The sequence below is a fragment of the Erpetoichthys calabaricus genome (genome assembly GCF_900747795.2).
Source record: "Erpetoichthys calabaricus chromosome 1 unlocalized genomic scaffold, fErpCal1.3 SUPER_1_unloc_26, whole genome shotgun sequence".
Lineage (NCBI taxonomy): Eukaryota > Metazoa > Chordata > Cladistia > Polypteriformes > Polypteridae > Erpetoichthys > Erpetoichthys calabaricus.
The window spans coordinates 299,380-312,479 of record NW_026261592.1 but is presented as its reverse complement, the minus strand read 5'-3'; the positions used below and the strand labels follow the sequence as shown (position 1 = coordinate 312,479).

At 36.9% G+C, this 13,100-nt stretch overlaps 2 protein-coding genes and 1 long non-coding RNA gene across 3 annotated transcripts in view; 1 reads left to right on the top strand and 2 right to left on the bottom strand.

Moving 5' to 3' along the window:
* The window catches only part of LOC114669334 (gastrula zinc finger protein XlCGF49.1-like), a 332,556-nt gene that overhangs the window by 40,110 nt on the left and 279,346 nt on the right, over positions 1 to 13,100 (bottom strand). The window lies entirely within an intron of this gene.
* On the top strand, positions 646 to 5,172 carry LOC127526406 (uncharacterized). The gene is made up of 3 exons (XR_007933975.1): positions 646 to 788; positions 4,493 to 4,585; positions 4,898 to 5,172. It is a non-coding gene; the product is annotated as an uncharacterized LOC127526406 (long non-coding RNA).
* Positions 12,096 to 13,100, bottom strand: part of LOC114646910 (oocyte zinc finger protein XlCOF6-like) — a 36,117-nt gene continuing 35,112 nt past the window's right edge. Inside the window, exons 6-9 of the mRNA XM_051921828.1 lie at positions 12,881 to 13,075; positions 12,700 to 12,786; positions 12,372 to 12,609; positions 12,096 to 12,228 (exon numbers count right to left, since the gene is read on the bottom strand). Coding sequence (XP_051777788.1) covers positions 12,096 to 12,228; positions 12,372 to 12,609; positions 12,700 to 12,786; positions 12,881 to 13,075 — 653 coding nt within the window. The remainder of the gene's footprint in view (positions 12,229 to 12,371; positions 12,610 to 12,699; positions 12,787 to 12,880; positions 13,076 to 13,100) is intronic.

Sequence of the window (13,100 nt, the reverse complement as noted above, 5' to 3'; positions counted from 1 at the left end):
GTTTGTATCTAGACTCAGTTTGGCCCCAAGAGTTGTGCCATATTTGGGTTCTGCTGATCTCAAGGGCAAAAGAACACCTCAGCTAAAATAATATAAAAGTCTCTAACCTGCTTAATTTATTTCAAGGTCATGAGGAGGCAGAACATGTCAGCAACAAGTCAGTACATAGCTGCTCATTTGGCTTGTTCATGCACACTCACACAGTAGATAGTTTACTATCCCTGCATGTGTTTGGTAATATTAGTAAAAAACCCAATCTGGTATCGGGGAGAGAACATGCAGATTCCACATGGACAGTGACCATGCTGAGATTAGAACCCAGCACTTTCAATCAGTGAAGATGCATAACATAAAAACTGAACAAAATTAAACAAATTCATTACTATTTTAAATAATGATATGAAATGTGAGAGGTGGACAGAGTTCAAGCAGTGAGGTATATTTATTCCTGTATCTCTCTCTTTCTCAGCAAACCAATAAATATGGAAGTGTGGAAATGTAAGGACTGTGGTATTGCACTTTTCAAAGTGAACGACGTATGTAACTTTTTTCCCTAAAAGTGTTTTATTTTAAAAATATTTGAATTTTTGAAGTTTAGTTAATTTCTTTAACTTTAATCTTTTTCCTCTAAGATTAGTGCTGAGTTCCTGCGGATTACTACAATTCCTCTCCAGACCAAATTTCTTGCACAGCTGGACAAATATACCAATAAACTGACAAGCATCATAAGACATAAAGGAGGAGCTGCCCACTATAAGACTGCCAGTTTCATTCAAGCCGTAGATCAGGTATGTTACTGTAATAAAAAGGTTTTCTCTGTAACAGGAGAACGGATAAAATAAAGGAGTAAGAGGGGGTTGGTCGCTTCAGTGCAAAACCAGCTACAAAGATTGGAATGTTTGGGATGATAGCGAAAGAATGTGCAAAAACTTCTTTCTCATAAAGGGTTTCAGAATGTTTTAGGGAAAGGTTAATTAATGCAAGATGTTTTTCTGTAAGTTGTTTTGATGTCTCTAAGAAGGGTTGTTTTAGGCTTAGTAGAGATAACACATAAGATGTCCCGTGGGAAGAAGGTGTGCAGAAACTGATCACTTCTGTATACACTGCTTACACGTAAGCCATTTTGGGCAAGGACACTCAATTAGTATATAAGGGAAGGTTCCGCCCTCAGTTTCTTTGGAAGCTCAACCGTGGGGAACGTGCACACCGCCCGGTATTGGACCAGGCTCACGAGTTGATCCTCTGACGAGACTGACACGCGGGCTCCCTCAGTCTACTGGTCTAGGATGATGGCTCTGGGTCTTTTGATATTACTGTAAGTCAATAGTATAATTCACATATCTGTATTACTGTAAGTCAATAGTACAATTCCTATATCTGCATGTATATTGCTATTATATTATATGTAACTGATATTATATTTGAACAAGTAAACAATTGAAGTATTGGACCTTTCCTCTCTGATTCTTGCCTGCTTATTTTCTGTTAAAACCTTTGAACCATTTTCCCAAACTAAAACATTTTGGCGTAGTCGGTTGCAGGATTTTGGGGAATTTGGTAAAATATTCAATTACTAAGTGAGGCAAAGGAAATCAGAGATGTTTAAGAAATGTCAGGTGTCTGTAAAGGAACCCATAACGGGCTTGCAGACGCGGGGGTGGGTTTTGCTAACTGCGGTTAGAAGTCTGGATAGTCTGGTAGACGAAAAAGAAAGGGAGATTAAGAAAATGCAAATGGACTTGGCGGATGCGTTAGGGCGGGCCTCAATGGCCGAATCCCAGGTAGCTGTATTATTGCCGCGGGTACAGAGAGCCGAGGGGATGTCGGAAAAGGCAGCCTTTTGCATAGCCAAGGTGAATGCGAAAAAGAAGCGCAGACCGGATGTTGCGAAGGTTAAAGCGTTTGTAGCCGCAGCTAATGTCCATGAGTGGGATCCTGAAAAATGGGACGGTAACATTTGGGATGATGATTATGAGGATGATGACGGACCCGATGCAGGGTCGGTAATTAACCCTCTGCCTCTACAGGCTAAACCCGTGATGCGTTGCAGACTTTTTACTGATGCACAGGGTAATGTTAAGATAAGGAGAAAAACTGGCGCAAGAGTAAACACTAAAAAGGAGGAAAGAAAGCCAAGGGTAAAGGAAAAGGGAAAAATAAAGGAAGGACTTTATATCCCGTTGAAGAATTAGAACATGCAGCACAAAATTGTTAAGGGTAAAGCTAAAGTGTAAGTTAAAATTTTTTTTTTTTTTTTTTTTATTTAGAATTAACACAATGTAAATAGGTAGTATCGTAATCATAAATTCTGTTTCAGGAGGAGGAGAGGAGTGGGTGCAACATGCTGTGTTCTTGTTTTACAGAATTGGGGGCGTTCTGAATGAAGTAGGTGCCACCACATTAGGAGGCGAGGCAACAGAGACGACTCAGGTCTGATGGCGGTGGAACAATTCCACTAAGCCCAGACGTCAGGAGAACACCACGTGTCCGGAGAATCAGTCTTGCAATGTCCTCACCATTACGACTGGTGACGGGTGCACCATCTACTCCTCGAACTTGAAGGTGCCGGGGGTAAAACCACAGAAGTATCTGATTGAGTGCTCTGAAAACTTAAATATTACCTGGACGTCGAAAGTAACTTGGTGTATGGGGCCCTGGAACGGCTCCAAGGTACAGTGCGAGGTCAATGCAACATCAGGCGAATACACCTCTAATAAGACTGGGCCCATTGGCTGGATTAATGCAACCGATATTATTAACAGGACTATACCAATGCTTGCTATAGCCGTGTGGGCTAGAACCCCCATAACGAGACAGTCACATGTAGAACCAATAATTGACACATGTAAACTTGTTTCTACGACAGCAAAAAGGACTAAGGTTACATGGCAAGTGACGGTTCCACTGTTGCCACAGTGTAAGCGTGCTAAACGGGCATGGTATGACACTTTCTTAGGAGGGGTTGGCACCACCCTAGGAACTTTAAACACCATAGATAATGAAATAACTGCAAACAAGCTTGAGAATGTGGGACGACATACTCACAAAGTGGCAGACCAAATGGCTAGGTGGTTACCTCAGTCCATGGTCTTTCATCAGCAAACAGTAAACTGGGAACAACGCGCTTCAGATTGGATAATCATGGCTAGCAATGACATTCGATGGCTAAATGTCTCAACTTTCATGAACTGGACTGTATGCACTTTTAACATATTACAAGCACAGATACAGAAAAATAACATGCAAATGGCTTTAAGGACTAATAATATGCAAATATGGCAAGATATATGGAACATTAGCAGTAGCTTATGGTTAACGGTTAAACCTGAAGATACTAGGTGTAATGATACAATATGTAATGGGTATTGGTTTCAATATAATGTTACCACTATAATAACCTTGTGTAGATATCACGTTTTACCTGTTGTTGCACACGGACACCCTTTGGTGCTGCTTATTATTATTATTGCTTTAATGACTATATTCAATTGCTATGTGTTTTGTGTTTTAAAACGAATTAATAATAGAGCACGACAGACAAGGTTGCTGATTTTGCGCTGAGCGAGGGACCGATTGTAATAAAAAGGTTTTCTCTGTAACAGGAGAAGGGATAAAATAAAGGAGTAAGAGGGGGTTGGTCGCTTCAGTGCAAAACCAGCTACAAAGATTGGAATGTTTGGGATGATAGCGAAAGAATGTGCAAAAACTTCTTTCTCATAAAGGGTTTCAGAATGTTTTAGGGAAAGGTTAATTAATGCAAGATGTTTTTCTGTAAGTTGTTTTGATGTCTCTAAGAAGGGTTGTTTTAGGCTTAGTAGAGATAACACATAAGATGTCCCGTGGGAAGAAGGTGTGCAGAAACTGATCACTTCTGTATACACTGCTTACACGTAAGCCATTTTGGGCAAGGACACTCAATTAGTATATAAGGGAAGGTTCCGCCCTCAGTTTCTTTGGAAGCTCAACCGTGGGGAACGTGCACACCGCCCGGTATTGGACCAGGCTCACGAGTTGATCCTCTGACGAGACTGACACGCGGGCTCCCTCAGTCTACTGGTCTAGAATGATGGCTCTGGGTCTTTTGATATTACTGTAAGTCAATAGTATAATTCACATATCTGTATTACTGTAAGTATAGTATAATTCATATATCTGATATTACTGTAAGTCAATAGTATAATTCACATATCTGTATTACTGTAAGTCAATAGTACAATTCCTATATCTGCATGTATATTGCTATTACATTATATGTAACTGATATTATATTTGAACAAGTAAACAATTGAAGTATTGGACCTTTCCTCTCTGATTCTTGCCTGCTTATTTTCTGTTAAAACCTTTGAACCATTTTCCCAAACTAAAACAGTTACAATTGCTAATTGCAATGAGGCAGCGATCTTGAATTCTTAGGCATTTTTTTTTTTTTTTGCCCACATGAATTTAGTGTTTGTTTTTTTTTTTTTTAATAAATGTAAACTTTTGCCTCCAGAAAAATGATGTAAACATCAGAAGATAGTTTGTGCTGAGGTCACTTATTATTTACCTTGGTGAGGATGACAAGGATCTTATCAAAGAATATCTGGTAAGTCTTAGTGTGCAATTTAACATTATACTGTATATTTATGCTATTTGTTTATTAACAGAGATTTGTGTTTTTTCCTTTACTATTAAATTTCACAGTATGTTCAGTCACAATTCTGACGTAATATTCTGTATAGACACTTGTGCAAGATATACTGCTTTATAGTTTGGCATTTTGAACATATTTGTTATATGACACTGATAAGACATTATCATTCAATACTTTAATGGTTCTTAGGGTTTATTTATCTATGTCAAAGTTCACTATCTCATAATGGCTGAGTATTTGTGCATCTTTATCTTTGAATTTTAGGATACATTAGGAGATGATGCTGAAAGAGAAATGAAGACACTCAAAATGGCCATATTTGTCATCCGTAAAGAGGGTGAAGGACCCTTTCACACACCTAAAGAAGTTGCCATTGTTATTGAAGGTGTAGAGGTGTTAAATGGACTACAGTCTGTTGCAGCAGCTTGTCCAATATTGTTTGGTCTAATGTATGCAATAAATCTTAGATACCCTAAAGAGTTAAAACTCAATTTTGAAGTTTTCCAAAAAGTGTTTATGGAACTGGAGGGAAATAAGAAATCTCCCAGCATGCAGAACCTAAGCAGTAAGCTTCTCAGCTGAGATTAATTTGGCTATATATGTATTTATGTCCAAGTTTTAAGACTACACCACAAAGCAGTTTATTTGTAGAATATCATTTGTTGCTTTTTGAATTTGTCTTTAAACTCCTGTGATATTTTGTATTGATCTCCCTAACCAAGGTTATAGTTGAGTTTTAGTTCTTCTAATTAGTGTTTTGAAAGAGAGCATTCATTGCACTAAGTCTAATAAAGCATTTGAAAGTTTATTATTCAAAAAAAAAAATACAGAATTAACTAAACTGAATTTGCATTGCATTACTTGAATCTTTGGTAAATTGTTCAATTGGTTGTATGTATGTTTGTGTGTGTGTGTGTGTGTGTGTGTTCAAAATGTGAAGTTGTTTATTTAATTATTGTTACTTAGTCTGTGTTAGGTTGAGTACTTATTTTTATATAATACAACATTTATGTAAAGTATAATGTATACACACACACATTTGATGTATACTATGTTATATAATGTATAAAATATAAGGTGTATTTAATAAATATATATATATATATATATATATATATATATATATATATTATATAATTTCATATAGATATTTTATATAATTTATAAAAACATTTTTGTGAAAAGCTTGCATATACTGTATGTAGAATTCTATGTAATATATAAAATATAATGTATTTATTTAATATATGTATAATTTTTCATACAGATGTTTTAAATATAATTAGTAAAAACATATTATTTGTGTGTGTGTATAATGTTTGCTCTGTAAATTTTTAATACAGAACATGTTATGAAAATGACCAAAAAATTATGATTTTTGTGTTGCAAATATGCAGTAATAAATCTAAGTGTTTTGCTATTATGTCTTCTGCATTTCATTTATGTTTGTGAAACAACACAACTAATTGGAAGGAAACTAATTCAATTGCTGGTTAGTTCTTGAGGCATTCTATGAAATGTGCTCAATTAAAAAAAATATGTTGAATGAAACTTAAATTATAAGTTAACTTAAAAAAACATTTAATTAACATAAAGTTAAAATTTTCAGTTTTTTATTCAAAGGAAATACCACTTTTTGAGTGGGAGAAATTACATTTCCTCAAATTAAATTCTTTCTTTGGTTAAACATTGATAAGTTGACCTGACACAAAAAATGGGTTAATATTATACAAAAAAATTCGTTGAGAAAAATTGATTCAATTGATTGTTACCACTTGACATAATTTTTTTAAGTTACACCAACAAATAATTTTTTACAGTGTATATAATGTATGTTTTTTATCCATCCATCCATTTTCCAACCCGTTGAATCCGAACACAGGGTCACGGGGGTCTGCTGGAGCCAATCCCAGCCAACACAGGGCACAAGGCAGGAACCAATCCTGGGCAGGGTGCCAGCCCACCGCAGTATGTTTTTTATGTATGTATGTAATGAAGACAAAAACAATTCTATATAGATGTATACTATATGACATATGTTCAGTGTTGCAGGAAAACTTTGCATGAGGTGAAGAATGGATATTTATGACAGTATTATAGTGAGAGATGTGTCGTCACCGTATTACTAAAGTTCTTCTTTGCAGCATTATGAATTCTACAAGTCAGCATTTGTTTGATGTATAATTTATAGTTTTATTTTTTGCGACAAAGTATTATCGGGCACAATCATTTAACATGTATGGATCATCCACAAACATTCATTTCACCTGGGAATTCTGTAGAGTTTTTGAACTCTGTTGATGCCATATGTACTTCAAACGGGAGCTCGATGAATAATGATTCGAAGCACTAAGCAGACATTCACACTGAGATTGCATCATGACGGGGCTTTGAAGCCTCGAGCAGACATGGTCACTGGTTACTGAATCTTTGTGAAGCCTCAGCACACTCAAAGGCATTGACCTCTATATTTTGAGAGTCTATCTGACACTTAACTCTCTAGTTATATTTTGTAATTCGTGTTGACATTACACACTTCACTTAATATAGTTAAACTACAATTCAGGTAGTTGCTGAGAATTCATTATTGTTCTTGTGGATTACTGTGATTTCCTTTGTCTGATACATAGTGTCAAAGATATATTGTCATATATCAACTTTATATATATAAAAAGATGAGGAAAATCGTGCAACCTTTTTATGGAACGCTTTATTTTGTTCAAAACCGTACGTCATATAGTATACATCTATAAATATAATTTCTTCATCTTCATTAGGAGAATACAACAATGATACTCTCCTGTCAATTAAACCAATTTAACGTGTATATGTCAAACAACATATTTACACATCCGCCGCAGTAAGAACAGTAGTAGTAGTTCAGTTGTGCGAAGCTCGTTGATTATCCCGATTAGGTGGCTCAGTATGGAAGACTATTTCGGACAAAATTAAATAAATAAATAAATGCGCAAATAAATGTAAGTTGTGTCAAATGTGAGCATAAATAAATAAATGCATCATGAAATGAAGCCTTAATAAATAAATTTGCCTTGAAATGACAGCATAAATAAATAAATGTGTCACGAAATATGTTTTTTGTCGGTTATTTATTTATTTCATTTTGTCCGTAACATTCCTCCAAACCATCATGAAATACGACTTGAAATAAAACTGTCACTTTCACTCGTTAAAGTTGAGAGGGTGGGCTCTAACACACCCTCTAGTTATTGATTGGTGAATCGACTTCTGTAGATTGGCTATGCCTAATTCAACATGGCTGTGTGTGAGATGGAAGTAAACGAGATAGCACAAGAATTAATTAGAAAAATGCTTACTACTGCCGATGAAATGGATTCTGCCTAAGATATCACGTATTTCAGAGAGAGATTTGTAGACTTATCTGAAGAAATTACACTATTGGCGGCACTTTTAGACTCCGATATCGATGAAACTATTTTTGAAAATATCCAAGAACTCGTGGGACGAACTAGACTACACTCCAGTTCAGGTGACGCAGTTACCTGCTCTGGACGTCCATCCTTTGACATTCCAGCAGAGTCGATAGAACACTTTCTGTTATGCGGTTTAAAAGTACGACAGATTGCAGATCTATATGGTGTATCGGAGAAGACGATCACGAGGCGAATGACTCAGTTTGATATACGGTAAGCAGCACCGACTGTATTAGTTTAGATACGTTGACATGGAATGCCTAAAGCAGCGCCAACTAATATTTTGAACTGAATATTTGACCCTTGTTTTACGTATATAAAGTCAGATGCATATTCCCAGCTACTTTTTCAAACAACTTTACAGCACTGATCAGTGGCAAACATGAAACTTTCTTATCTACCACATTGATCTGTGATATTTAGCAGGCAGTGTAAAAGGCTTTATCCACTTTTGGCCATCAGACGTTCAGCAGTTTTATGATAATGAGCACCCAGATTTAACACTAACGCAACTACAATATAACCAAAGTGTGCTTCTTGTCAGAAAACTGTCACAAGTTAGATGGCCCAATGCGATTTAAACAGTGTGAGCCACGTTTTACAGATAATTTAACTACTTTACCCACATTGAACTAAGCAAAATCTAATTTACTGAAAGGATGTCTTTTGCTACAAAAATGGTAAACGTTATGTGGTCAAACCCTTTAAAGTGTCTGCTCTCACAGATTAGAGCTATATAGTTGTGTGCGTAGCCCGTCAAATAACGTCTCATCTTTTTTTATTTCTCAGTGTTTCAGATCTTTATTCCCAAATCTCAGATGACGCATTGGATGCCATTATCTCAAACATTCAAAGGCATCACCCAAACATGGGATACAAGATGATACATGGGCTTCTGAAATCACAAGGAGTACAAGTCCCAGGTATGTTGTATTTATTACTCAGTAGCTGTTTTTGTGACTTTAAGATTTTGCCATCAGCAAACTAGATGTAGAATTTACCCCAAAAAATGTATTATCCATATAGTTGCCAGGGTGCAAAAATCAGTGCACAGAGTGGATCCAGAAGGGGTTGTGATGAGATCTTTGAGGCTGCATACATTAATACAGCGTCAGTATTCTGTTCCTGGACCTAATTGTCTGTGGCACATAGATGGCAACCACAAGTTGATCAGGTAGGCTGCAGCGGTCATAAGTACACTTCAAATAGGGAAATATTAACCTTCCAGTTTTCTAAATCAGTTTTCAATAGGCTTAAGTATAGTGATATGCTGTAATGAATCCAAATTTATAGTCAACATGCACTTACTCTAGTTGATTTCAGGTCATCATATATTGCTTTTATCATGCTTAGTACACATATCAGTCTGCTGAATCTGCTAGTGTTTATCCTGAAAATGTTTTCCTCGTGCAGGTGGAGGTTTGTTGTCCATGGAGGAATAGATGGTTTTAGTCGGCTTCTTGTATACCTAACATTGTCAGCTAATAACCGTGCTGACACAGTCCTGAATAGTTTTCTTTCTGCTGTGGAACAATTTGGCTTACCATCTTAGAGTTCAATCAGACAAGGATGGAGAAAATGTTCGTGTAGCAGAACTCATGGTTCAAAGAAGAGGAGTCAATAGGAATTCACACATCACAGGAAGAAGCGTACATAACCAAAGGTATATATATAATTTTGGATATTCTGAATGATATTGTCATTGTGCTATAAGGATAACTTGAATAGTCCAAAGGTCTTCTACAGTTGCAGCTGGCCAGAGTTAAAGAACTGGAGCTCTTGTTCCAAATCTGTCTGCCTAAAAATGAGAGGCTGACTTCTACATCTTAAGTCTCTCATTTTATCCAATAACAGTACTCCACAGGATATTATAGAGATTGCCTGTCTGCTTAAGTGATCTAAATTTCATAAGTTTCGACTTTAATTCAGAATATCTCAACAATTTTTTTTTCACCCAACAGAATTGAAAGGATGTGGAGAGATGTGTACGAGCATGTACTTGACCTTTTCTACTCCATATTTTTTACATTGGAAAGACAGCAACTTCTTGAGCCAGACAATGAGCTTCATTTGTTCTCACTACACTGGAATTTCCTTCCATTAATACAAAGCAATCTTAAGTCCTTCCAGAATGCCTGGAACCACCACGGCCTGCGAAGTGAAGGAAACCAAACTCCTTTACAGCTGTGGATGGGACACACAGCACAAGATCTAGATGAGCCCACAGCGGTACTGATTGTAGTTTGTATTATACTGAAAATTTCTGTACAATAACTCATTCATGGAATCTAACAAAAGAATCTGGATTTGGGGGGGGGGGGATTTGATATTGTTCCCATTTCTGGGGACAACTATAACCAGGAGATGTTGTCATGATCAGTTTTCAACAAACTTCAGAATAAAAACAATGAGTAACCAGTTGGGAGTTTATACTTGTGGAAAAAATATTAATACAAATACTTACTGTATTTAACATCAGTGTTCTATATTTTCAGGTTGACTGGGTTGGACCTCATAGCCACCATAGCAGTGTGTCTGTGCCAGAGATTCAACTGCCCCATGATCTCACCGATGCAGAATCTGCCTCATTGCCTGCTCCAGCAGACAGCTGTGATGATGCAGTGGCCAATTATGTAGAGACTGTGCAACTTATTAGAAGCATATTCAACTGATTAGGGGGACAGTTTTTTTAACTTTTTTTTTTTTTTTTTTTAACCCCCCCCCCAATGTACAGTATTATCCTTATTTCATGCAACTGAATTATCTGTTACCAAGCATGTACATTGTCCTAGCAAGAGAACAAAGACTGATTTGTGAAGAATAAAGACACTGAGAAAAGACTGTGTCCAAAGAATATTTTATCCTAATTTTAAGCTTCAGTAGTAACAAGGAATTGCATAGTACAGCTAACCATTTGAAAGTTACACAACTGTCCTGTAAATGAAACACAAATCAACATCAATAACAAATGTGTGGATAAGTAACATTTCAATGATCAGACAAGGCCAAAACCAGAATAAACGCTGCTAACTGAAGCTTTAAGTGAGGTCGCAAAGTCGGAGTAGTTCTGGAGGTGTGCTGGTATCCTCAGTTTTTCAAAACATGTGGCAGATGTTATACAGGTACCAGTTGATAGCTCAACATTAAGCTCCTTTGGCAGGATCTCCCATCCCACCCAGAATTTAAGGAGTTCAGCCAACTCTCTTGATGATGCTGCAAAATATGTGAAGTGTAAGAGATGATTTTTATCAGGAGGTAGTGCCTTCCTTGACACAGAACAAAATATATAAACATACCGTTTTCAATGAACATTCTCAAGAAACCTGCAACCCAGCACTTGGTTTCCACACAGAACTCTTCATCATCGTCATCGCTACAAGCATCTGTCGGCCAATTAATTCTCTCCAGAATCATCTTTAAAGAGAATATTCACACAAATGAAAATCACAAACTGCCAAGTTGAGTAATTTGCTTGTTGCCAGACCCCAGTTAATATGCCTATTTTGAAAAATTTAAATCATCCTCAAAAACTGCAACCTGAAAGAAGTTATAAATGGTGCAAAAACTATAACTTAAAGATGGGTTACCTCTGGTGTGTAGTCCATGTCTTTTGCCCTGGGGAACATCAGGGGAACAACATCTGCCCTAGCTGTCAGCAGGGGCCAAAGCATACTTTCCTTAAAGCCACGTCTCAACTGTTTTACCTGCCGTGTGGTCCTTCTTACAACCTGCAAAAGCGACTTTAATAAAATGTATGAAATCAATAGTACATTTTATGCAACATTAAAAAGTGGATTGAGGGTGGGAGAGGAAAAGTGATGGGTCACTCAAGGGAGCATCATAAATTCACAATAATGAGTCTGCTGAGCTAACACTCTCTAGAGAGCAGAAAATGGCATTATTTTTTTGACTTTTATAAGTAAAAGTAGTGTTGCTATGAATCACAAACTGGCTATGTAACATATACATCAATTTAAAGCATGACTTCAACCTTACGTATGTTTTTAAACTTACAGCATGTAGCAACATTTTATTGTGTAGCCACCTCCTGTTAGTTGTAGATACAGCTGGCAGATCCGACGACAGGGCAAGGTGTGATATTTTATCCTCCTGGTCTGCTGTAAGTGCTGTATCTCCTTGCAGCTAGATTTAAAAAAAAATACAGGGAATGGTTATTGGTGATATAATGTAACATTCAGTTATTCAAATGAACAGAAAAAGAAAAAAAAAATATCAATGCTTTTTGAATAAATGCAAGAAAAAAATGTTTGAGTTTTAACACATACTAGTTGTATTGTGGCTCTGTAGTCCAGGTCTGCACAATCGTCAGCTCTGGTTGACCTCCAAGTAATACATGTATGATAGCAGGACTCAGTCCAACCAGACAAGGCCCATCCTGCAAGAAAGAGTGCCCCAATATTCTTCCAGCTGCTTCAAAAAGACTGCTCTCAACAAGACACTCAGAAGTGCTTGGGATCAGGTGGTCAGGTTCTCCTTCAAACAATGATGTTCCTGCTACATTTCCTGATTAAGAACAAGCACAGCAGTTTTAAATCATCCACATTAGATGAAACAAATAACCAGGAAATAGATAAAAACATGCGCCACACTCACCAATATTCATATTGAAACCAAACTGAACCTTTCCCAGCAGTGTGCTAAAAAAGTGTCGGACCACACCCTCTCCAACAGCTGCGTCTCCTACGTTAATGACATCAATGTTATCACTCACACATAGGATAGAAAAACACAAGATGTTCTCTAAAATGTGTTCACCATACAATGTACTGATTACCTTCCAGGGTACAGGTAACTGGGGAGGCCCAATTTTGCTTTCTTTTATAGAAGCACAGAAGAGATTTTTCACGATCTTCCTCGCTAACAGTTGTATCAATTTTAAGAACAAGTGGTTTTTCATGTTCATTATCTTTTAGCAAAGCCATTTTAAAATCCTTTGCTGCTTGCTGTGGATCACTTAGGTTTTTCCAATCTGTGGAAAAATAAACAGCATACGT